At 39.6% G+C, this 24783-nt stretch overlaps 2 protein-coding genes across 3 annotated transcripts in view; both read left to right on the top strand.

Moving 5' to 3' along the window:
- The window catches only part of PCBD2 (pterin-4 alpha-carbinolamine dehydratase 2), a 49850-nt gene extending 32240 nt beyond the window's left edge, over positions 1-17610 (top strand). For both annotated transcript variants that reach the window (XM_004282110.4, XM_033409872.2), the window contains 2 exons: positions 16056-16136; positions 17329-17610. In XM_004282110.4, coding sequence (XP_004282158.1) covers positions 16056-16136; positions 17329-17424 — 177 coding nt within the window. In that variant the 3' untranslated portion in view covers positions 17425-17610. The remainder of the gene's footprint in view (positions 1-16055; positions 16137-17328) is intronic.
- Positions 17611-17721: 111 nt separating this feature from the next.
- CATSPER3 (cation channel sperm associated 3) overlaps positions 17722-24783 on the top strand; it is a 57745-nt gene continuing 50683 nt past the window's right edge. The window contains exon 1 of the mRNA XM_004282109.3: positions 17722-23241. Coding sequence (XP_004282157.1) covers positions 23141-23241 — 101 coding nt within the window. The 5' untranslated portion in view covers positions 17722-23140. The remainder of the gene's footprint in view (positions 23242-24783) is intronic.

Genomic DNA, 24783 nt, shown 5'->3' with positions numbered 1-24783 from the left:
ATAGGTATGAAATAATAAACTTATAAAAACAAAAGGGAAGAATTTCTCTTTAGCAGTTGCATCAAATGGCAAAGCCCTCTCACTCCATCAGGCTCTGTATGCTTTCTTTGTCCTGGAGCTTTAGAGCTAGCTGTGTTCTTTTCCTCTGATGGGATTGTAAGTGAGCTGTGCAGGTCTTGGTGCGGAGACGGAGCTTTGCTGTGTGCTGCCTGCCCGTCAGCCCTCACCTGCACAGAGAAGGCAACTGCTCTGTGGTGGAACCGTATGGGAGCCTGCTCTAAGGAGGAGAAAAACTTTCCCATTTACATACGCCCAGGAAAACAAACCGTTTTTTTTTTTTTTTTTCCAGGATTTTGTGAGTTATTTTAAAAAAAGCAAAAAACCCAAACCCCAAAACCCTACTTGATCAACAGCTGAAGTTAAGGTAATTTATGTAAGAATATTACAAAAAGAATTGATTTAAGTAACCATTTATTCTTTTAAATGTTTCCTCTATTCATTACTGTCTTCTGAGTTACTAGAGTTATTTGTGAATTTTAAACACAGAGAGTTTTTCATTTGTATTCAGGATGCATCTACATTTATTTGGCTACACAGAGCAAATTTTCTAGATTAAAAAAATGGAGGAAAATTACTTTGTGTAGGATTCAAGCAAATTGGAACCTTTTCAGTGTTCCACAGTAGCACATTTTTTGTGCAAGGCACAAAAATGCACGTTCTTATGAGACCTCCGTACACTTACAGTGAACTTAAGAAGTAGTAGAGCCTCCGATTTACAAAGGCTGGGAGAAGTGAGACATTTAGGATTTGCTTAAGTCCATAGAATGAGGCAGAGCTGGGATTAGAACTTTTCGGGATACGATGACATCCCCCACCAGACCTTGTGATCTTTTGATACCAAAAATAGGGTAAGTGCTGAGCTTTTTTTACTTTCTTTGTGCCTCAAGCCCTGATATTTTTCTTTTAATTCTTTAGTAATACTGTTTAGAACACAAGACCAAAAAAGTACCTAGTTTCAATCAGTAAGGGTAGGAAGAGAGCTCTCCTTAAGCCTCATCATAACAGATTGAGGATAAATTCAGAATATATTTGTGGTTTGCTTCAGCTCAGTGTCTGAAGACTGACAGGTTCAGGGACCTTTCCAAGTTCATAGCCTGTGTGTGCACTTTGAAACAAATAAATACAGACGACTTATGGGATGGTGTGTTTCCACACCGGGCTTCTTCTGGATTGGCATCGTTTTCTGAGAAGCGGGTCTGGCAGGCTGTTTTCTTCCAGTGATGCATTGCAGCCGTCTATCACTGGATGTCCTCTGTGGAATGATCAGGATGTCTGATGGGGCTTGAATATTTGGGTGATGTATTTTTCCTACAGAAAATATTGGCAAATGTTGCTAAAACTGTACCTAAAAACTCTTACAAGGAGACTTGATTCTTGTTTAAAAATAAGTAAAAGAAAGGATAAGTATGAATTCACCAATGTGCAGACCTTTTTATACCATCGGATACTTTGTGAAGTGGAATGAGACTGTTTTACAAAATGTGTACTGCTTGTAGAAAATGTATTTACTGTACCATTAAGCCAGATCAGATACTGCTTTGTTTCTTTAAAATGCTTTTTGAGTGTCCCCACACCCAGATGGTAGGGGAGTGGGTGTTCTTTTTGCCCTGAGCCCTTGTTTTCTTCCTCCACCCTTTTGGTTATTGTTACCGGATCTTGACTTTCAGTTTAATATAACACATCCCAGTTTGGGCAGAAAGAAACCATTTTGTCTTTTCTCTCTTTCTCTTTTTAAAATTAGGTGCATATACAACCTTATATATATAATAAGGCAAGGCCGTTTCCCGTCAGATATAAACTGGAATTATATAGTGTACGTACTAGTTGCATCTCTTAAAAGGAACCAGTTGATTATAAAGCAGAAAAGATAGGGAGTAGACTGCCATTTTGATATTATTCCATTTTTTTATTCCATTTTTAAAAATGTATTTGGCCGTATACTCCATATATCATAGTGGTTTGGATGCATGAAGTTGAAGCCTAGGGATATTTTTCTATATAAATTTGAATTTTTATAAACCTCATAATGATCACAATATGAAGGAGTGTAAATTGTAATTCTTACAGGGTGGCTAAAACAGAACAAACCAAAAACCTTGGTAGTCTTTGCCATACCTCTCCCCCGCAAGACTCCTGAAAGCTAACAAATACGGATTATCAGCAGGTTAGGAAAGAAAACCTCCAACAGGACTTTTCTGAGGCAACCGACTGGCAATAATGAATAGCAGCAGTGAACAGCGAGGCATCAGAAGTTATTCTGACATTAGGGAAATCGGCATTAATGGCTTCTCTGGTGGATTCCTCTCGGGTGATTTTGAAACCGTTGTTTTGGTCTGCTTTAGGGGGAAAGGATGGATAGAAAGCTGGTGAAATGTGCTGATTCCAAGAGAGCAAAACTAAAGGATTGTGAGAAATTCTAGAAAGAGCTAATCAGATTTAGCTGTTGGTCTGCCCAGTAGTAGCTGATGATGATATGGGGAAATGTAATTTAAATACATGTGCAGAGGAATTCGGAAATGAGTGGTAAAGGTGTTCTCAGCTTGTGGTCATCCTGGTCAGACCTTCTTTTTGGCACAGAAAGCTGTGTGAAACTTAGCTAGTTAGAGAACTTTCACTGCAAATGGAACAAAAACGAAGGACTCTTAGGTAAAATTGTGTGTACAGGTGTTTATGTTGCTTAACTCTGCTGCCTTGAGAAGAGTGGATTCATAGTAGCAGACCTTTATCAAACAGTAGTCTCCCTAGGAATTCAGGAGGAGTTTACTAATGTAATTATAAATCCTGATTCTGCAAAGGAAACTCTTTTGCACCTTGCTTTTTCATTTAACAGTATACATTGAAGGTAGTACCATGTAACTAGCTAAAAGAGCTGCCTTATTTTTCGAAATGGCCTAATTAGGATATTATGATTATTGCAAAAAAAATGGTGACTTAGGAACTTCTTTTAACGGCTCTAAAATATTATGGTTCTGTGCGTACAGCTTTTGAAAGTAATGTTTAGAAGTGAGCGTGCTATCTCACAGGTGGTGTACTTATTGCCACAACTGTGGGGGCACTAATTCAGCCTAAGGCACAGCAGAGCGGGCTGTTCTTTCAGTAGGTTGTGGACATTGTCTCAAGTGCCTGGGGAAGCCAGTTTTAGCTTCAGAGTTGGGTATTCTTGGCCTGAGTTGTTGGAAATGTTGGGCTCTGCAGTAGAGCACGTAGAAGGCAGGTAGCCTAGGGCCCCTGGATCGGCTGGGGTTGTCTGCCCAGACACACACACACACACCGGACTGCCTAGGGGATGGTCTGCAGGCAAGGCCTTTAGTTTGGCTTCTCAGGGAGATGTGAGTCACCTGTTTGGTTAAGAAGCTCACTGACAGATTGCCAGTTCCACTGGAAATCTTCTTCTGAGGATACATCGAGAAACCGTTCTAAATATGTTTATGGTTTTCTCAGCCTTGCATAGGTGGATTTCTTTGGCCTTCCTATTGTTTTTGTACTAGGTTTGGAAAGGAATTCTTCCTTTCCAGGCCATAGACACTGTAATGTTAAAGTGTTGATGATGATAATAAACAGTAGCATTAACTGAGTGCCTAATAGAATGCCTGTCATACTGTAAAGTTTGTCACATGAATTATCCCCTTTAAACATATGAGGAAACTGAGACTCATTTCAAATGTTAAGTAATTTCTTTGAGGTCACATAGCTAGTGAATAGCAGAGCCAGGACTTGAACCTAGGTCTCTGACCCTAAAGTCTCTGCGATTGACCACTGTGTCAAAATACCAGTGACAGTTTGGAGGAAAAAAAGCATGATCAAATACATCTTTGGTTGGATCTGCTCCTCACATTTCTCGTGTTGCAAGTTGAGAATATGCGTCTGTTGCCTGCAGATTAAGATCTGATGTTCCCTTGGCAGTGGCTAGAACAGTTGAGTGTTTTTCAGAGAAAGCCATCGTGAGACATGTAATCATATTCTGGGGGCAAAGAATGCCTTTCCTTGGTGCACCAAGCAATGTTTATGTGATGGATCAGTCACCAACACCAAGGGAAGGTCCTGTCCTGTGACATGTGCGTGCTTGGCAATGATCTTGCTGTGCATTTTGCTTAATAATTTTCATTATTTTTAATTAAAGTTGAAGAAGTGCAGACTCTAGCTGAAATTAAGGTAGGTTGTGTTGCCGGAATTTGGTAATTACTTTAATTGATCACAAGATAGTTTCCTTGATCACCAATTAGACTAAATTGCTGATCATGTTTCAAGACGTGAAGAAATGCCCAAACTGATTTATGTAATAGTGTTTTCATTTCTAATCAGACATAAATATCGTTTCCTTCCATAGCAATTGTATTTTATAAAAGAAGGGTTATAGGCCTACAAACATAAAGGTGATTCATAAACAATAGAGTTCTAATTCATTGAATTAGTAAAGGAAGTATTTAGAGGCTTAATGGAGATTGTACTGGGGAAATTACTTTGGAGTTGCTGGTGCTCATTTTCTTAGTGGGAGATATGTTCTTTTTTAGTGCATAATTAAAATAGTCTATAATCAAAATATAAAAGGCAGCTGATTTAAAGAACATATCAAAGAGAATTGCTCTGAGTAATGACAGATTCATATTGTAAATATGTGCTAGAAGTTAAGTCTTAGAACTTTAATAAATCGTGTTATTTGGACTGAAGCTGCGTTTTAAATTCAGGGTGCTGTTAAACATTTCACAGATCAATACAGGATTTTTGTTTCGGTTTTGTGCATCTGATAGTCTTTCATATTTTCATGGAATAAACTGAAACAAAAGGAACTTTAAGAAAATTAAAGTTCCCAAAGAATACTTGATTTGGGGTTCATGGAAAAATCTTTTAATTGCTGATGGTTTGGAGATTTCCAAATGACAAACTTCATTGGCCCAATTTACTGTGATTGTAATGCTTACATTCCATAAAATGGCAGAGTGACTTAAAAAGTCATACTTCATCATGCATTCATGGACTTGTTCATAAAACGTTTGTAATTTGCAATAGAGGAAAGACTGAAACCATTATCAGCCATTATATGCTATTTGTTGGACATATGTTTGTTTGAAATGGCCGTGGCTCAACAGAACATGGCTCATAGACAAACTATGCTATAAATTGGCACTAAAAACCCACCTAAACAGGTAGGCATATGTTAAGAAGTTAATGTGAGCCAAAATATTTTAATATGAACCAGGTTACATACATCACAGGAGGATCCCAGCTCCCTTTACAGTGAGACCTTCATTTGCATGGCTTCTTCATTTTTTCCCAAGCTAACTGACTTTTAAAGTAGATCATATATATATTGGTTCAAAAGTCAAAAGGTACCAAGGAGTAGAGTAAGCCTCTTCCTGTTCCTGATTCTCAACCACCCAGTTCTCCCTTTCCACCCCCCCATCATTCACTATTCCCAGATCCTTATATATCATTCCAGAGATATTAATGCACATACTTTCTTTTCTTTTCTTTTTATACAATTTATAGACTATTGTTATGCATTTTTTCCCATTTAGTAATATATGTTGGAGGTATTTCTAGTCAGAGGATAAAGAGTTTTCTCCTTCTTCTTAATGGCTACATAGTATTCCAGTGAATAAATGTACCATAATACATTTTAATCAGCTCTCTATTAATGGACATTTGGCTCTTTCAAGCCTGTTGCTGTTACAGGCTGTGCTGCAGTGACCATTCTTGTAATTTATGTGTGAGTATGTCTGCAGGACAAATTCCTAGAAGTGGAATTGCTTGGCCGAAAGACGTAATCATATTTTTTCCTAAGGGCATAGGCATTTTTAATTTTGATAAATGTTGTTGTATTCTCTTCCATAGTGATTATTGTTTGTTTTTTTTTTGTTTTTTTGTTTTTCTGTTTTTTCGGTACGTGGGCCTCCCACTGCTGTAGCCTCTCCCCCTGCGGAGCACAGGCTCCGGACGCGCGGGCTCAGCAGCCATGGCTCACGGGCCCAGCCGCTCCACGGCATGTGGGATCTTCCCGGACCGGGGCACGAACCCGTGTCCCCTGCATCGGCAGGCGGACTCTCAGCCACTGCGCCACCAGGGAAGCCCCCATAGTGATTATTATATCAATTTATTTTCACCAAAAATATGAGAGTGCCTTTTCTCCTGTATCTTCACTAACAGAATATTATCAAACTTTTTGATCTTTGCCAAACTGATAGGTTTAACTTAGTTCCCCCCACCCCGATTTATTGAGATAAAATTGACATATAACTTAGTTTTAACTTGTACTCCTCTTATGTATGAGATGGAGCAGTTTTTACGTTTAAGAACCATTTGATTTCTTTTCTCTGTTATCTATTATGTCCTTTGCCCACTTAAAAAAATTGGGTGTTTGGTCTTTCTCTTATTAATTTATATAAGATCTCTTGATATGCTAAGGAAATGTGTACTGCAAATACAGTTTGTTTTCTTTTAATTTGTTGACTTTTATTGTCATACAGAAAAAAATTTAGTAAGATTTATCTATTTTTTAAAAATTTATTTATTTATTTATTTTTATTTTTGGCTGCATTAGGTCTTCGTTGCTGCACGCGGGCTTTCTCTAGTTGTGGTGAGCGGGGGCTACCCTTCGTTGCGGTGCGCGGGCTTCTCATTGTGGTGGCTTTTCTTGTTGTGGAGCATGGGCTCCAGGCGCACGGGCTTTAGTAGTTGTGGCACGTGGGCTCAGTAGTTGTGGCTCACGGGCTCTAGAGCGCAGACTCAGTAGTTGTGGTGCACAGGCTTAGTTGCTCCATGGCATGTGGGATCTTCCCGGACCAGGGCTCAAACCCATGTCCCCTACAATGGCAGGAGGAATCTTAACCACCATTCCACCATCTGTTTTTTAGTAGTGGTTTAAAGTTTTTTGTATGTAGAATTTATGCATTTCTTATTAAGGTTACTCCTAGATAATTTTTGGTGCCATTTTAGATGGGAACTTTTCTTCCAGTGTATTTTCTAATTCATTGTGTTTATAAGAAGCTTATTGACATGTTTTTGGCTTCTTTTATTCTTGACTTCAATGGGAATTCTTCCAGTCTTTCCCCATTAAGAAAGGTGTTGCCTACAGGCTCCGGACGCGCAGGCTCGGCGGCCATGGCTCACGGGCCTAGCTGCTCCGCGGCATGTGGGATCTTCCCGGACCAGGGCACGAACCCGTGTCCCCTGCATCGGCAGGCAGACTCTCAACCACTGCGCCACCAGGGAAGCCCTTTCTGTTTGTTTTTACAGGAAGCAACCAATTTTCTATTATATATTTCTTCCAGATACAGCTTCTGGATTCAGTAGTTATACCATTTTTTTCTCTTTCCTAATTAATTTACATTTGCTTTTCCCTTTATTTATATTCATTCCTGCTCTCCTCCCTAAATTTATTTTCTTGTTATTTATCTACTTTCTTGATTGGATATTTAATTAATTTATTTTAATTCTTTAAAGTTCATTAATTTAAGATAATTTAAGTATTTAAAGATGTTTATTCTGATTATTGCTTTAGATGTATCCATATGTAATGCTTACATTATTAATTTCTATTAATTAATATAAATAATAATTAATAATTATTATTTTCTCTTTAGTATTGATTTCATTTTTGATCCGAGTTTTTCTATTTTTGTTTTTTTGTTTTGTTTTGTTTCGTTTTTCTGATTTTTTTCAGCTACTTTAATTTAAAAAAAAATTTTTTTTTTTACATCTTTATTGGAGTATAATTGCTTTACAATGGTGTGTTAGTTTCTGCTTTATAACAAAGTGAATCAGTTATACATATGTTCCCATATCTCTTCCCTCTTGTGTCTCCCTCCCTCCCACCCTTCCTATCCCATGCCTCTAGGTGGTCACAAAGCACCGAGCTGATCTCCCTGTGCTATGCGGCTGCTTCCCACTATCTGTGTATTTTACGTTTGGTAGTGTATATATGTCCATGCCACTCTCTCGCTTTGTCACAGCTTACCCTTCCCCCTCCCCATATCCTCAAGTCCATTCTCTAGTAGATCTGTGTCTTTATTCCTGTCTTACCCCTAGGTTCTTCATGACATTTTTTTCCTTAAATTCCATACATATGTGTTAGCATACAGTATTTGTCTTTCTCTTTCTGACTTACTTCACTCTGTATGACAGACTCTAGGTCCATCCACCTCATTACAAATAGCTCAATTTCGTTTCTTTTTATGGCTGAGTAATATTCCATTGTATATATGTGCCACATCTTCTTTATCCATTCATCCGATGATGGACACTTAGGTTGTTTCCATCTCTGGGCTATTGTAAATAGAGCTGCAATGAGCACTTTGGTACATGACTCTTTTTGAATTATGGTTTTCTCAGGGTATATGCCCAGTAGTGGGATTGCTGGGTCATATGGTAGTTCTATTTTTGGTTTTTTAAGGAACCTCCATACTGTTCTCCATAGTGGCTGTACCAATTCACATTCCCACCAGCAGTGCAAGAGTGTTCCCTTTTCTTCACACCCTCTCCAGCATTTATTGTTTCTAGATTTTTTGATGATGGCCATTCTGACCGGTGTGAGATGATATCTCATTGTAGTTTTGATTTGCATTTCACTAATGGTTAATGATGTTGAGCATTCTTTCATGTGTTTGTTGGCAGTCTGTATATCTTCTTTGGAGAAATGTCTATTTAGGTCTTCTGCCCATTTTTGGATTGGGTTGTTTGTTTTTTGCTATTGAGCTGCATGAGCTACTTATAAATTTTGGAGATTAATCCTTTGTCAGTTGTTTCATTTGCAAATATTTTCTCCCATTCTGAGGGTTGTCTTTTGGTCTTGTTTATGGTTTCCTTTGCTGTGCAAAAACTTTGAAGTTTCATTAGGTCCCATTTGTTTATTTTTGTTTTTATTTCCATTTCTCTAGGACGTGGGTCAAAAAGGATCTTGCTGTGATTTATGTCATAGAGTGTTCTGCCTATGTTTTCCTCTAAGAGTTTGATAGTGTCTGGCCTTACATTTAGGTCTTTAATCCATTTTGAGCTTATTTTTGTGTATGGTGTTAGGGAGTGATCTAATCTCATACTTGTACATGTACCTGTCCAGTTTTCCCAGCACCACTTATTGAAGAGGCTGTCCTTTCTCCACTGTACATTCCTGCCTCCTTTATCAAAGATAAGGTGACCATATGTGCGTGGGTTTATCTCTGTGCTTTCTATCTTATTCCATTGATCTTTGTTTCTCTTTTTGTGCCAGTACCATACTGTCTTGATTACTGTAGCTTTGTAGTATAGTCTGAAGTCAGGGAGCCTGATTCCTCCAGCTCTGTTTTTCGTTCTCAAGATTGCTTTGGCTATTCGGGGTCTTTTGTGTTTCCATATAAATTGTGAAATTTTTTGTTCTAGTTCTGTGAAAAATCTTTATTGGAGTATAATTGCTTCACAGTCCCATGTTAGTTTCTGTTGCACAACAAAGTGAATCAGCCATATGCATACACATGCCGCATATCCCGTCCCTCTTGAGCCTCCCTCCCATCCTCCCTATCCCACCCCTCTAGGTCATCACAAAGCACAGAGCCGATCTCCCTGTGCTTTGCTGCTGCTTCCCACCAGCCAACTATTTTACATTCGGTAGTGTATATATGTTGATGCTACTCTCACTTCGCCCCAGCTTCACCCTCCCACCCCATGTCCTCAAGTCCATTCTCTATGTCTGCCTCTTTATTCCCTACCCTGCAACTAGGTTCATCAGTACCATTTTTTTTAGATTCCATATGTATGCGTTAGCATATGGTATATATTTTTCTCTTTCTGACTTACTTCACTCTGTATGACAGACTCTAGGTCCATCCACCTCACTACAAATAATTCAGTTTTGCTTCTTTTTATGGCTGAGTAGTATTCCATTGTATATATGTGCCACATCTTCTTTATCCGTTCATCTGTTGATGGATATTTAGGTTGTTTCCATGTCCTGGCTATTGTAAATAGTGCTGCAATGAACATTGACCCAAGAGTTTTAAAAGAAGAATTTAAAATTTTTTCAGGTAGTACTTTTTGCTACATTAGTGTCCTGATTTTGTTTTTAATTTTATTGGAGAATGTTATCAGTACTCTTTCTACTTTTTGATTTTTGAGATTTTCTTTGTGGGGTAGTATATATTCGGTTTCTGTGCATGTTCCAAATATATTTTAAAAGCTATATTCTCAAGTTTTAGAGTTTAAAATACATCGATTACATCTACCTTTTAAATTATGTTTTTAAGTAGTCCATATCCTTACTTTTATTCACTTAATCTGCCATGGCTCAAGAGATGTGAATTAAAGTCTCCAACTACAAATATTTCTCTTTGGCCCATGAGCCCTGTCATTTCTGTCTCATTGATTTTGATGCTATGTTATTGCAATATAGATATTCACAGTTACTCAGTCTTCATCCTCATTGTGGATATACTTTATAATTTAAATTACCCTTATGATTTCTTAAAAGAAGTTACATTTGCCTATGTCCTTTTATTTCTAGTGGTTGAGTTTTGCTTTGTGATCCATTGTAACATTCTCTCTTCTTAATTTTAACTGGTTGGATTTAGGCTCTATACATTTATTGATTGGAAAGGTGTTTGGTCTTATAAAACCTGACAGAACCAATATACTCTTTTCTCCCTTATCTTAAATCATTATATGGATTGTAGGATTTTTTTGTTGCATTTTAATTGTGTTTTCCTTTACTTAATTGTGAATTAAGTTGTTTTGTTTTCTTCTAAATTTCGTTCTTCTTGTGGATACTATTAAATCTATAGTTTTACATAGCAAATGTAATCCTCCATTTCTTTAGATAGCATTTAGCTAGCATTTCTTTAGATAGTGGTCTCCCCACTAAGCAACATCAAAATTACACTTCTACTTTTTCCTACTTTCCTTTTAGGAACTAAAATTTTAGTTCATATTGTTTTTTAGTTCTAGTGCTTATGTTTTATACTTTTAAATATATCTTTAACACTTGATCTTTCAGCTTTTAAAGATTTTTTTAAAACTTTCATCTACCTTCCCTATTTTTATTATCTTCAACCCTTTTAATAGTTTATAACATTTACATTTTATTCTGTAACTATAATCCCCACAGTTGTTTAAAATGTATTTCTAGAGCTGAATGAATTTATTACTTACTGTCAATACCTTTGGTATAGTTTCCGCATTCATCTCTTAGTTACTTATATTTCATCCTTTAATAAAAATTTCCTCAAAAAGGGTGAATGGAAATTATTCCCTGAGTTACTGCATTTAAAAAACATATGTCTCTTGCATTAATTTTGAACAACGGTTTAGCTGGGTATAAAATTCTTTTTTATTTTTTAAATGATTTATTTATTTTTGGCTGCGTTTGGTCTTCGTTGCTATGCGTGGGCTTTCTCTAGTTGCGGCAAGCGGGGGCTACTCTTCGTTGCGGTGCGCAGGCTTCTCAGTGCGGTGGCTTCTCTTGTTGCAGAGCACTGGCTGTAGGCACACGGGCTTCAGTAATTGTGGCACGCGGACTCAGTAGTTGTGGCTCACAGGCTCTAGAGTGCAGGCTCAGTAGTTCTGGCGCATGGGCCTAGTTGCTCCACTGCATGTGGGATCTTCCTGGACCAGAGCTCGAATCTGTGTCCCCTGCACTGGCAGGCGTATTCTTAACCACTGAACCACCAGGGAAGCCTATGGGTATAAAATTCTTCACGTTTTCATTTCCTAAAGTCTTTATAGGCATTGCTCCTCTAACTTATATGTTGAATGTTGATATGTGGAAGTTTGAAGTCAGCCAGATTCTTTTCAACATTATAGGTGAGCTGATTTTATTTGACTAGGTGCCAAAAGAATTTTTTTATCTTTATAGTTCACTGACTTCACTAGAATGTGTAGACATGGCTGAATTCTTACAATCTATAGACTTAAAACTTTTGTTTCTGGAAATTTTTCTTGAATTACATGTCCAGTTTTTTTCTTTCTTCTGTTTTTTTTTTTTTTTAAAGTTGTTGTTCTCTTATTGGCAACGGTTATCTATATGTTAGATGTATTTTGTTTTCTGTATTTATTATTTTCTAATTATTTTAAACTCGTGTTGATTTCTACTTCATTTGTCCATTTTCTCAGTCCTGTTCTCTAAGCTTCTTACTGGGTTGCTGGTATCTATTTTGCCTTGGGCTGTTAGCAGATTTCTTTGATGGAATGGTTTAGAAAGCCTGTACTTTTAGCTAGCTCAAGGCTTTTAGATTCCAACTGGCATCCTGGTAACAAGTAGCTAGGGCTATAAAAATAAATCTTTGAAAGAAGGGACAGATGTTTTTCACTGTCTGCCAAGTTTGCTGTTTCGTCATATTCCTTCTTTATTGTATTCCATATAATCAAAATTCCCCTTTGAGGTTTTGCTTTTTCCCTCTCCTACCTACTCATCTAACTTCCTTGCAGAAGTTCTTTTACTTTAATTTGAATGTGTATTGTTATGGATGTTGTTAATTTGTGGATTTAGAAATAAATGTTTGGGGCTTCCCGGGTGGTGCAGTGGTTAAGAATTTGCCTGCCAATGCAGGGGACACAGGTTCGAGCCCTGGTCTGGGAAGATCCCACATGCCGTGGAGCACCTAAGCCCGTGTGCCACAACTACTGAGCCTGTGCTCTAGAGCATGCAAGACACAATTACCGAGCCTGTATGCCACAACTACTGAAGGACGTGCACCTAGCCAACTACTGAGCGTGCATGCCACAACTACTGAAGCCTGCGCACCTAGAGCCTGTGCTCCGCAACAAGAGAAGCCTCCTCAATGAGAAGCCCGCGTGCAGCAACAAAGGGTAGCCCCCTCTCGCCTCAACTAGAGAAAGCCTGCGCGCAGCAACGAAGAAACAACACAGCCAAAAAATAATAAAATAAATTAAATAAATAAATTTATTTAAAAAATTAAATGTTTGGAGGATTAATTTGTTCTGTTATATGGAAGAAGGATTTGGAATTATCTTTTTGCTCCCATAACAGATAGAGTATTCTTTCCCTAAGGAAGAATTAGGATCCTGTATAAATTGTTTATCAGGCTTTTCGATATTTTATTAAATGTAAATATTAGGTGACAGTTGAAGGGAAATATGCAAAACTGAGGAAAATACAAATTTGGAGGGTGTTTGGATGTACTTTTTTTTTTTAACATTGTATGTAGATAGGGTAGATGCTTTTTCTTTGATCAATGTACCTCTTAGGATATGGATGTTCTCTTTTAAGTCATATTTGTGATGGAATAGATTTTACTACTACGCTGATAGCATGCTGGTGGTCAGAGATTTGAGGAGCACTTCTGATCATGTTCAGATCATCCATTCAGTAGATCCATTTGGCTCTTGGGCAATGTTAAAGGATTCTAAGCATAACTTTGGACCTTTTAGGATAGCTTGGTTCAAAGAAATTGTGGCTACAGGGCTTAAGAACTTAGACAGTGACTGTGCCCACCTGATTTCTTGTTATTCAGCTGTTTTCCCCAGTCAGTCTGCATCAAAGTGTTATTCCACCGTATATTATCTTTGTCTAGCATATGTGTGTCAGTCTCTGTTTATCGCACATGGGAAAAGGAGAGAGCCATTCTTCTGAGACAAAGCAACTGGAATCTTAGATTCTCAAGTCTGTGGGAGGGCTTTTCATTTACCATTATGTTTTGTGAGGTTTACGGTATGTCGTTTGGCCAGAAGCAGTAGTGGTAGCAATATGTGCATTCTGTGCCAGGTGCTGTGCTAAGTGTTCTTATATCCCCATCTCTCTCTCTTTTTTTTTTTTTTTAACATCTTTATTGGGGTATAATTGCTTTACAATGGTGTGTTAGTTTCTGCTTTATAACAAAGTGAATCAGTTATACATATACATATGTTCCCGTATCTCTTCCCTCTTGCGTCTCCCTCCCTCCCACCCTCTCTCTTTTTTTTTAATAAAAATAATTACATGACCGTTTTATTATTATCATCATTTTACTGATAAGAAAATTGAGGCTCAGAGTTAGATCACATGACAGTTGAGTAGTAGAATTGGGATTTGAATCCCTGGCTCAGAAATCCATGTCCTTGGGACTTCCCTGGTGGTCCAGTGGTTAAAACTCCACAGTCCCAGGGCTTCCCTGGTGGCGCAGTCGTTGAGAGTCCGCCTGCCGATGCAGGGGACACGGGTTCGTGCCCCGGTCTGGGAGGATCCCACATGCCGCAGAGCGGCTGGGCCCGTGAGCCATGGCCGCTGAGCCTGCACGTCCGGAGCCTGTGCTCCGCAATGGGAGAGGCCACAACAGTGATAGGCCTGCGTACCACAAAAAAACCAAAAAACAAACAAACAAAAATAAACTCCACACTCCCAATGCAGGGAGCCTGGGTTCAATCTGTGGTCAGGGAACTAGAACCTGCATGCTGCAACTAAGAGCCCGCATGCCACAACTAAAGATTCCACATGCTGCAACTAAAAGATCCCGCGTGCTGCAACTAAAGATACTGCATGCCACAACTAAAAGATCCTGCATGCTGCAACTAAAGATCCCGCATGTTGCAACTAAAGACCCTGTGCAGCCAAATAAATAAATATTTTTTTTTAAAAAAGAAAGAAATCCATGTCTTTAATGTCTCTCGGGGTGGTGATGAAATTGTAAATCTTCTAAAGCTAAATGAGAATAAGGCATTATAGGCAAACAGGGTAAAAATTCTCATAATAATTTAATACAGGTTAACTCTGTGTTTGAATTATTAAAACAAACTTTCTCATTTGACTTGTTCCTTCCCCTCACATAGAAAATCAAATTGTGAAATGAGAAGGGGTGGGAGAGTGAATATTGTTTTCCTACTGATAATTCCATACATAGTTAAATGGATTTTTCTTGAACTTCCTTCCTTTTCCTAATAGGGAAGACTCTTCTTCAGGCATTAAGTGTCAAAATGGAAATCTTTATCCTGAATAAAATCGATTCTGAGATAGGAACCATTATGAATGACAGAATTGTTTGAAAATGGCATCTTCCATATTTCTGTTAACTTGGAAATGCACTCTTATGTCATTTGGTGATCCAAAAAACAGCGCAACTAACATCAGATTGTTTTTTCTGGATAGGGGTAAAGAAGTTAAATATTTATTTATGTGGCTGTAATGGGTAATGCCTGTGAATTCCACTGTAACTTTGTAATTAATGTACCACTTCCTTAGAGTCTTACCAAGTATTTCTGCCTTATGGACACAGAAGAGACAAACTCTTCTACTGTTTGCAATTACCCTCATAAAAATTTGAAAGCAAGCAAAAAAATGGTTTTTTTCCTCTCAGGACAAGTTTGCCTTCTGCTTAACAAAATTAGGTTTGCACTTTCCCTGTGGTATGAAGACAGTGCCCTACAGGCCCCCACTTATGCCTGTGGCTGGCTCTGCAGCCTTCTGCCCCAAGGCGGAGTGCTTTCTCCTCGAAATGGCAGTGCTGGGCAGTAGCAAGAAGACCCTGAGTGGGCAAGCCCATCTTTTCTGTTCCACTCTGGATGTCAATGAAAACAGTCTCTCATCCCCTTCTGTCCTGCCTGGCGGATGGGATGGTTGTTCATTTCTACCGGAGCTTTGGCTTAAGACACACTCACAAGACATTTTCCCATAGTCTTTGTGGTCGATGCCTTAGTTAGCAACCCAGTCACTAAAAACAAAAGGAGCAGTGCTGCAAGAAAAGTGACTTCTAAGATTTGGGGCCAGGTAGTAAGATCCAGGACACTGAATTAAAGGGAAATTATTCCTTCTTTTGGAGAGTCTCGTCCTGAGGAAAATTAAACAGCCCAGACAGGTCACTGGGTGAGACCAATTTCCCGGTTTGTTTATTTGAGCCTGATTGTTTTTCACCATCCAGCAGCAGGTCACAGTCCTGCTACACTGCTTCCCCAGCTCTGTGGAGAGCATTCGCTTTCATATTTGATTCTCCAGGCTTCCCTGAGGATTCTAGCCATGTTTTTTCTGGTCGGGTTGCTCTGGTATCTCTCTCAGATCCAGGGCAGGGGGCACTGTCAGTCATCACTTTCGACTTCATCTTATGCAGGCATTTGGCTTTATGTCCCGAGTTGCCCTACAAGCAGAGAAGATGAATCATCACCCGGAGTGGTTCAATGTGTACAACAAGGTAACTGAATTGCCTGATTTTGGAATCACCATAATTATGGAGTTTAAGAAACTTCTTCCGTCCTTTCTTGCTTGTCATCCTGTGCAGCTAAGTGTCATTGTGCTTAGGAAAATATTCTCTTATTCTTTCTCTCAGAATCCCTGTGTATTACTGCAAATTAGTAAAAAAATGTTCAGATCTACTCAAGACAACAGTGACTGAGTTCTTTATTTTCATGCTTATCTTCTACAGACACTAGTATGGAAAAGTTGGGCCAAATTAGACTCATGAATTAAACTTGAATATCTGTCATGTAGATAAATTTTTAAACCCTCTTAAGGTAAATTATTGAAAGAGATGGTAGCAAATAAGAAAGATACGGCCTTATTTAATAAATTTGCTCAAGAACTATTTATTAAATTCTCTATTCTCAGTGGGAACTGACCTTCCTAAGAGAAAGAGCAGACTGAAAAGACTTCATCAAGGAGTTTTAAGGGGGCACAGTGAGAAGAATAACACTTGCCCAAAAAGTGTCCTTGCCTTGGTGATCATGCCATGTGGAATTTCTTATCATCTAGATTTCTGTGAGATTTCTATTATCTCTTTGAAAGTCCTCTTTGAAAAAAGAAGATTTCACATTTTTGTGATTTAATTGCAATAATTCAGAGCATACAGGTACCAGCATAAACTTTTATTTCCTAGTTACCTCTCTTTGCCCATAATTTTGTTTTTGCTTTTTAATTGATTTGTCAAGAGGCAACAGTCTGTTCCTCCACCCCACCCCCACTTCCCTAATTTGGAAATGGGCTTTTTTTTAACATGGTTGCTAAGATATTACATTTGATAGCTTAGTTTTTCTCAGTGGCTTGAAAATAGTTGGTGTAATTAAAGTAATGGGAGTTAAAGTGGTACCTCAGTGTCTCTCTCTCTCTTTTTTTTTTTTTTCCTGAAGAGTCAAGATTTGAGATTCTGGTAGCTCATTTGCCCTTCTTATGAGAGAACCTTTTTATCCCTAGGAGGCTGCTGGGCCCAGCCTGGAGTTTACTGGGTTTTAGAAATGCATTGCTTATTCATAATGTAGTATTTTCTAAATCATTTAATCTCCTCAATTCTCAAAGGTAAATATTGAGTAATAGATTGATTTCTGAACTACCAAAGGAGAGCATCATGAATTGCAACTCAGGGTTTTCAAAGCTGCTTCTCTCTTTCTTAGGTTCAGATAACTCTCACATCACATGACTGTGGAGGACTGACCAAAAGAGATGTGAAACTGGCCAAGTTTATTGAAAAAGCAGCTGCTTCTGTGTGATTTCTTCCAAAACGATGTAAAATCTTATATACACATCTAGCTCCAATGTCTTATGTACACATCTAGCTCCAATGTATTTTGAAGGCAATTTATCAACACATGAACATTAAGCCGTAAATTTAGTTCACCTTTTGAACGATCACATTTTGTAAAATCAGTGCTTAAATAAAAATGATTTAAACTTGAGCCTGAGGTATTTTTCATTATATCTAATCACATATATAAGGTAAATCAACCCAGGTAATTCTATTAATAATATTAAAAAAGAGAAATAACATTTTTAAAGACCAGAAATGGGTATGGGGGAGCATTCACACATTTTTATAACCCAGAAATTCAAGTGATTATGGTGACTTTACAAATGCATTGTGTTGGAGAGCAATTGTAAGGTAGAAAAAGAATGATGAACTCTATAGGTAAAGGGTTTAACTGTATGTAACGATTCTTATGATGCTAAAGTTGATTTGGATTTTAGCTGTTGTTACTACTTAAGTAGTTACTTAATTTACAGAGATCTCAAAAATTGGGTGAGCTGTCTAGTGTTTTATCCTTCCTTTTCAGACAGGGAGAAAGAAGAAGACAAGTGTCTTGTGCAAGGCTTCCAGCAAGGTGAGGCAATAAAAGGATTCACTGTCACAGTGACCAACTTGCCAGGTCATTATTTGACATACTGAGGGGAGGAGGAACCAAGGGTCGTTTTTTCCCATCATTTGCGTGTTGTGACCCCTGAACTGAGGGTATGTAGCCACTGAGCTAGAAGCTACTTGGGTATTATCCAGTAATGAGCTCTGTTTACTCCATGTGTCACTGACATGAGTAAAATGGAATATAAAGTAAGCTATTATTTAAAAATTGCAGTAACTGTTCTTTGAGGGAACTCAGGAATGTAGTTATTAATGAGATTAAAAGGTAGATTAAAAGAATGTGTATGTATCTATCCAAGGAACATGCCTTATAGTAGTAGGATTTAACAAGCATCATCTTTATACCCTGCCTTACATCAGAAGCCAGAAAAATCACTCTGTGTTACAATAAGCAAAGCTTCTCATCCCCCCCACTCCCCACCAACCCTGGCCCCTAGTCTGAGAAGTCATATGGGAATATGATAAGGAGGCTGAGCTCTCTGAAGCCAGTTTTCGGCTGGTTCTGTTGGCCTGGCAGGTATAGTCATTTTGCCCTGCGGGTGTGGAGTATACACGGTGGGGTGGGGGAAAGAGAGAGAAGAGTCACCCCAGACTCTGTGGCTGCTGGGAGATCCAGAGCCTGGACACTAGAACTTGTACTTCTTTGAAATTTTTAACAGGGAAACGCAGTGGTTAAGAATCTACCTGCCGGGCTTCCCTGGTGGCGCAGTGGTTGAGAGTCCGCCTGCCGATGCAGGGGACGCGGGTTTGTGCCCCGGTCCGGGAAGATCCCACATGCCGCGGAGCAACTAAGCCCATGCACCACAACTACTGAGCCTGTGCTCTAGAGCCCGCGTGCTGCAACTACTGAGCCCACGTGCTGCAACTACTGAAGCCCACGCGACTAGAGCCTGTGCTCTGCAACGGGAAAGCCATCGCAATGAGAAGCCCGTGGACTGCAACAAAGAGTCGCCCCTGCTCACTGCAACTAGAGAAAGCCCACGCGCAGCAATGAAGACCCGACGCAGCCAAAAGTAAATAAGTAAATAAATAAATTAATTAATTAATTAAAAATTTTTTAAAACAGAGGAAAAAGCAAAGCCATGTGTTTTTATAAACTTTTTCCCATATTATAGATTTGGGAGTTTTTATACATTTTATTACCAAAGATTTCTAGCTCAGTGCTTCAAAGTTTTCTACATGAATTTTTAAACATGAAAAAGTGTAGACATATTTTAAAATAGAGTAAAATAGGGCATTCAACCCTTATGTACTGATCACCCAGATTTAACAGTTACCAAGATCTTGCCAGTTACATCATATAATCTCCCATTTCCTTTTTCTTTGCTAAAGTATTTAAAAGCAAATCCCAGATAGCATGTCATTTTGCCCCTACATCCTCCAGTAAACATCTCTAGAAAATATGGTCATTTTCTTGTAGAAACCAAAATGCCATTATCACACCAAACAAAATAAACTATGATTTCTTGGTGTCACCTAATACCAAATCAAATTGTTCTGAAGGTCAAGAATGTCTGTGGACAGTAATTTTGTTCTAATCAGTGATTCACATGAAGTTCACCCATCACATCTGGTTGTTGTGTCTCTTTCAGCTTTCAGTCTAGAGCGAGCAAGCCTCCTGCCCTCATTCCCTCTTTCTCTCCATATCAGTGACTTACTGTAAAAACCGAGTCCTGTAGAATATTCCACCTTCTGGATTTGTTTGTTTGCTCCCTTGTGGTGTCACTTAAATTGTTTCATTGTACCTTGAATGGAAACCTTTCCCTCTATTTTGAATGTAAGTCTGAGAGGCTTAAAAACTATTAACCTGTACTGTGTATGGCACCGTGGAGAGAGCAGGGTACAGCGAATAATTGCAGTTGTCAGGACCTGAGAATGTAGCTACTAATTAGCATCTATGTGAGGATTTGACATAAGGTCCATGTTAAGGGGTGTCGCATCTGCTGGAACTCATGAACTTTAGAGAATCAAAGATCCCATATCAGAAGTCTGTGGTAATACTCCTTGTGGTAAATTCCAACAGAATGAATCCCCAGACTTGCTCTAAGTAACTGACATTTCAACTTAAAAGAGACATTGCCAAAGTTGGAGGCCCCAACTTTCCTTCTGTTCCAAATCTTTGTGATGACAGTGGTTTCTCTGATGTGGCAAGCTTTGGTTTCCCTCTATTTTCCTTTTAAATGATCACTGGAGTAGAGGGGGTTTAAATAGCTATGACCTTTGACCCTTTGCATGACCTCTATAGATAATAAATCAGGGCAGCACATTTGACAGTGTCCTTTTCTAAAATGAAGTTAGTGAAAGTTCTGAAAATTGTGGTTACTCTCTGACGATAGAATTTAGGACAACTTTAGATAAATAGAATAAGCATGATTCTTTATGTTTTTGCTTGAGACAAAAAGCAGCAGCACGTATGTTGCATATGGACACACACCTGACCTTCGGCAGTGTGCTGAGGTATTGGACTACTAGTGTTAATGTGGAGCAGTCTGTATACGTTCTAATCCAGAGTTTAAAAATATACTAGTTGAACTCTATAACTTTCAGTTTTGTAAAATTTCTGCAAAACAGCAAGAGGTGTAATAGGGTTTGGATATAATGTGTGAACTTTGTGTTTCAATTCTAGTTACATGTAACTAGGAATGACTCCTGGTCAGAAGACTAGAGTCACCAAGCTGCCGTGCCTACTGACTGTGTGCGGCGGCTAAGGTGGTGCTGCTCAAGTCAGGGAGAGTGTAAGTTGCTGCTAAAAGGGCAGAAGAGGTGGCCCTTTAGCTTCTCATCCAGGGTGCTTGTCCCGCCCACCTATCCACAAGAAGATACGGGTGATTTCAGTAGGCCTGGATAAGCTGGTTACTTCTGAGTCCACTCATCAGCTGGAGTTCCAGTCCCAGACTAGATTTCTTCATCAGTGACTTCAGAAAACACATTCAGGGACTTCCCTGGTGGCGCAGTGGTTAAGAATCTGCCTGCCAATGCAGGGCACATGGGTTCGAGCCCTGGTCTGGGAGGATCCCACATGCTGCAGAGCAGCTAAGCCCGTGCACCACAACTACTGAGCCTGTGCTCTAGAGCCTGTGAGCCACAACTGCTGAGCCCATGAGCTACAACTACTGAGCCCCATGCCACAACTACTGAAGCCCGCACACCTAGAGCCCGTGCTCCACAACAAGAGAAGCCACTGCAATGAGAAGCCTGCGCATTGCAACGAAGAGTAGCCCCTGCTCACCACAACTAGCGAAAGCCCGCCTGCATCAACGAAGACCCAACGCAGCCAAAAATAAATAAACAAACAAATAAAAAGAAAACACATTCAGCTGTGGTTGGCTGTGCTGATACTGTACACCAAGAACAGCTGGTCTCTTCTTGACTGCTTCCAGCTAGCCATCTTTACTCACCCCTCCAAGCATCGTGAAAGAATTTTTTACATTCTTAATCTCTTCTTCATTTCTCCCCAGAAGTGTGCTTTGGAGCTTAAGGAGCGGAAGCATAGTAGTGTATCCTTGGGACTCCTGGAAATAGAATCCCACTAGACTCAGCTACTTGAGTGAGCGTAAGGATCCCTGAGGTACATTCACATAGCACAGATTTACCGAGGGCCTCCTATATGGCCCGGCGGGATTAGGCACATTGTTGAATTGGGGCGGGTGGAAACAGAGATGGGGAACTGATTCAGGCTCTCTCTGAGCAGCTGCTCCAGGAGGCCACTGTCAGGGTGTGGGCAGGAGCCCAGAAGGCGTCAGGGGGCATATGACCAAAGGAGGCAGTAGGAGGAGCTTGATCCCTGAGGGAAAGAATATAGACTAAGACGGTGAGGCCAAGGTTTGAAGCCTGGGGACATTAATCAAAGTGTTTCTTAAAGCTTTGCTGTTGATGATTTTAAGTGGAGAGATTGGTAAGATGTTATTTCCCAGTTCAGTATACCGCTTGCCTACAAGAGTATTTTTCTTTGTGAGATGGTCGTGTTCACTTGTTTCAGAATGCCTGGGGCAGTGGAGGTGGTGACGTGGTCACCTCCTTTTATTATGGCCCAAGGAATTAAGGTTCCAGGAATTTGACCAATTTGGCCAACTAAACATTTAATTCAACACAGGGCTACCCAGAAGCCTCTGTCTTGATTTGCCTTGGAAGCCAAAGGGGCTAGGAGAAGGAGAACGAGAGAATATATTAATCCCAAGAATTGAACAGAGCAAAAATCCCTGTTGCTCTTGTACCTAAAACATCTCTACCCCAAGGCCCGTCCCTTACATTCTCAGGTGGTTTGTATGTGCACATTCTGTGTCCCCAGTTAGCCAGTGCTGGGCATGGATAACTTCTTTTTTTGTTTTTTTTTTTTTTGCGGTACGCGGGCCTCTCACTGTTGTGGCCTCTCCCGTTGCGGAGCACAGGCTCCAGACGCGCAGGCTCAGCGGCCATGGCTCATGGGCCCAGCCGCTCCGCGGCATGTGGGATCCTCCCGGACCGGGGCACGAACCCGCGTCCCCTGCATCGGCAGGCGGACTCTCAACCACTGCGCCACCAGGGAAGCCCCAGGCATGGATAACTTCTGCTCTTCCTGTTTCTTGGGTTCTAGCCCCAAAGCCATCAAAATCTTTCCTTGTCCTTCCAGGTGTCTCCAGTGCTGTGCCCTGGCTGTGTGCTCTTGCTCTTAGAAGCCCAGAGAATTTTGCTTTCCCCTCTTCTATGACCCTTAACCTATTTTAACACATTATTAAGGGCCTCTGTCTGTCAGTTGGGGGCACTTCCTGAAGGAGGGGCTTTTGTCTGGCCTGTCTCTCAGCTTTAGCCCAGAGCATCACAATTGCAGGGTGCTTGTGACTCTTTTGCTGAACAGAGGTGCTCGGTCTCCTTGGGAAGAGAGGATCTGTGGGTAGACCAATGGGGAGCTCTCCCCTCCAGGGGCCTGCCGGCTAGTAACATACTGGAATGTCCAAGAGTGACTTCATAAAGCAACGATGCCCTCTGTGGACACTCCTCTGAGGCCTCTTGGAATCTAGATGCTGAGGAGATTCCTAAGCAGAGATTTTCTGTTGGATGGTAAAAGCAAGGAATAAAAATTGAAAATTTGGAAAATGTCTCAACACTTTTATCATCAGAACCACACAAGAGTCCGTCCTAGCTCACTGTTTGAGGATGTGTCGCCGCTGTTCTATGAGACGTTATGGAAATCTCAGTAAATACTCTTTATTTCTCTTTCTTGTTAAGAAGTGTGCAAATGGCAGTGTTGGGTCTCGTAGCCTCTTCCCACAGGCACTCATCCACTTCGCAGACTGAGGGGCTCGTCCTGGATAATCTGATTTCTCCAACTGGTGAGGCTGGTGAAGTCTCAGCCAAACAGTTGTTTCCTCGGCTTTCCTGTCACAATTGGCTGTTAATCAAGCGTTCAGTCGCACCCTTATTTGACCTGTAGACTGAATGACTAGTTTGACTCCATTTTGTCCTTTTTTATTCCCTACTATGTTAGATAATTTGAAGCCTTTTTTTTGGGTAATAGACCTGATTTCAAATCAGATAATGAAAATTATATATCTTGTTTTTAATAGGTTATAAAAGTATATAAATCTATATTTTTTTACTGTGTGAGACTGGGTTCACTTGTTACATATAATGGGGAAAAAGTAATACATACTCTCTGAGAAAAATTGGAAAGCACAGATGAACATAAATAAATAGGAAAAAGGATTACCTATAACCTCACTATCCGTAGGCAGACAATATCAACATTTTGGCATACTTCATGCCGAATTTTTTTCTACCTATTTTGCACAGTTGAGATAATTTTGAGTAGAGAATTCTTATCTTGCTTTCTTTCTGTTTTGCTATCCAGTGGCTCATAAACATTTTTCTAAATCATGAAAAAGGCATAGACATGTTGTAGTGTCTGTATAATATTCCATGAAATGGATATGCCATGATTTGCTTAACCTGTCTTTTTTTGGTTAGACTTTTAAATTGTTTCCAAATTCTCACAGCAAATATTGCTGGGATAAACATGTTTGACTAAAGTCACTGTTTGCATTTCAGATTGTATTCTCTTGGGGTAGATTCCTTGGGTCTGAGGATACAAACAGAACTAAGGCTTTTCAGAAAAGTTGGTCAGTTTACATTCCCCTGGCAGTTTATGAGACTGCTCCGTTGCACTACACTCTTGCCAGCACTAAATGTTATCACATTTAAGCCTTTGCTAATTTTATAAGCAAAATTACTGGTTTTACTTAATTTGTACCTCCCCAATTAGTAGTGCTACTGAACATTTTGGAGGGAACTTCATGCCATTGTATTTCTTTAATGAGTTGACTGTGTGTTTGCCCATTTTTTCTTAGGGTGGTCAGTTTTTTATGATTGATTTGTAAGCACTTGTATGGCTGATTATTTGATTAGCAGTTTTCCCTACTAGACTGACAATATTTAGTTTTGCTTACCTGTATCCCAAGTGCCTACTGTATTGCCTGGCATGTAGTAGTCATTCAATAAAAACTTGTTGAATGAATAAATGAGTGAGTTGAACAGTAGTTACTTAATAAAAATTTGTTGAACGAGTAAGTGAAGATGGTGCTTTGTTTTGCTTGAGGTGGAGTGGTAACCATTCTTTTTCACAGGTCTAGAGAGGAGGAACTGAGCAACTGAGTGGGGACAGACCCACCCAGTAATCGTCATACATATTTCAGTGGTCATTAAGTCAGCATTGCATTGCAATTTTAAAGTATATATATAT

Source organism: Orcinus orca, chromosome 3 (assembly GCF_937001465.1).
Source record: "Orcinus orca chromosome 3, mOrcOrc1.1, whole genome shotgun sequence".
Taxonomy (NCBI): domain Eukaryota; kingdom Metazoa; phylum Chordata; class Mammalia; order Artiodactyla; family Delphinidae; genus Orcinus; species Orcinus orca.
This window is presented reverse-complemented; position numbering and strand designations above follow the sequence as displayed.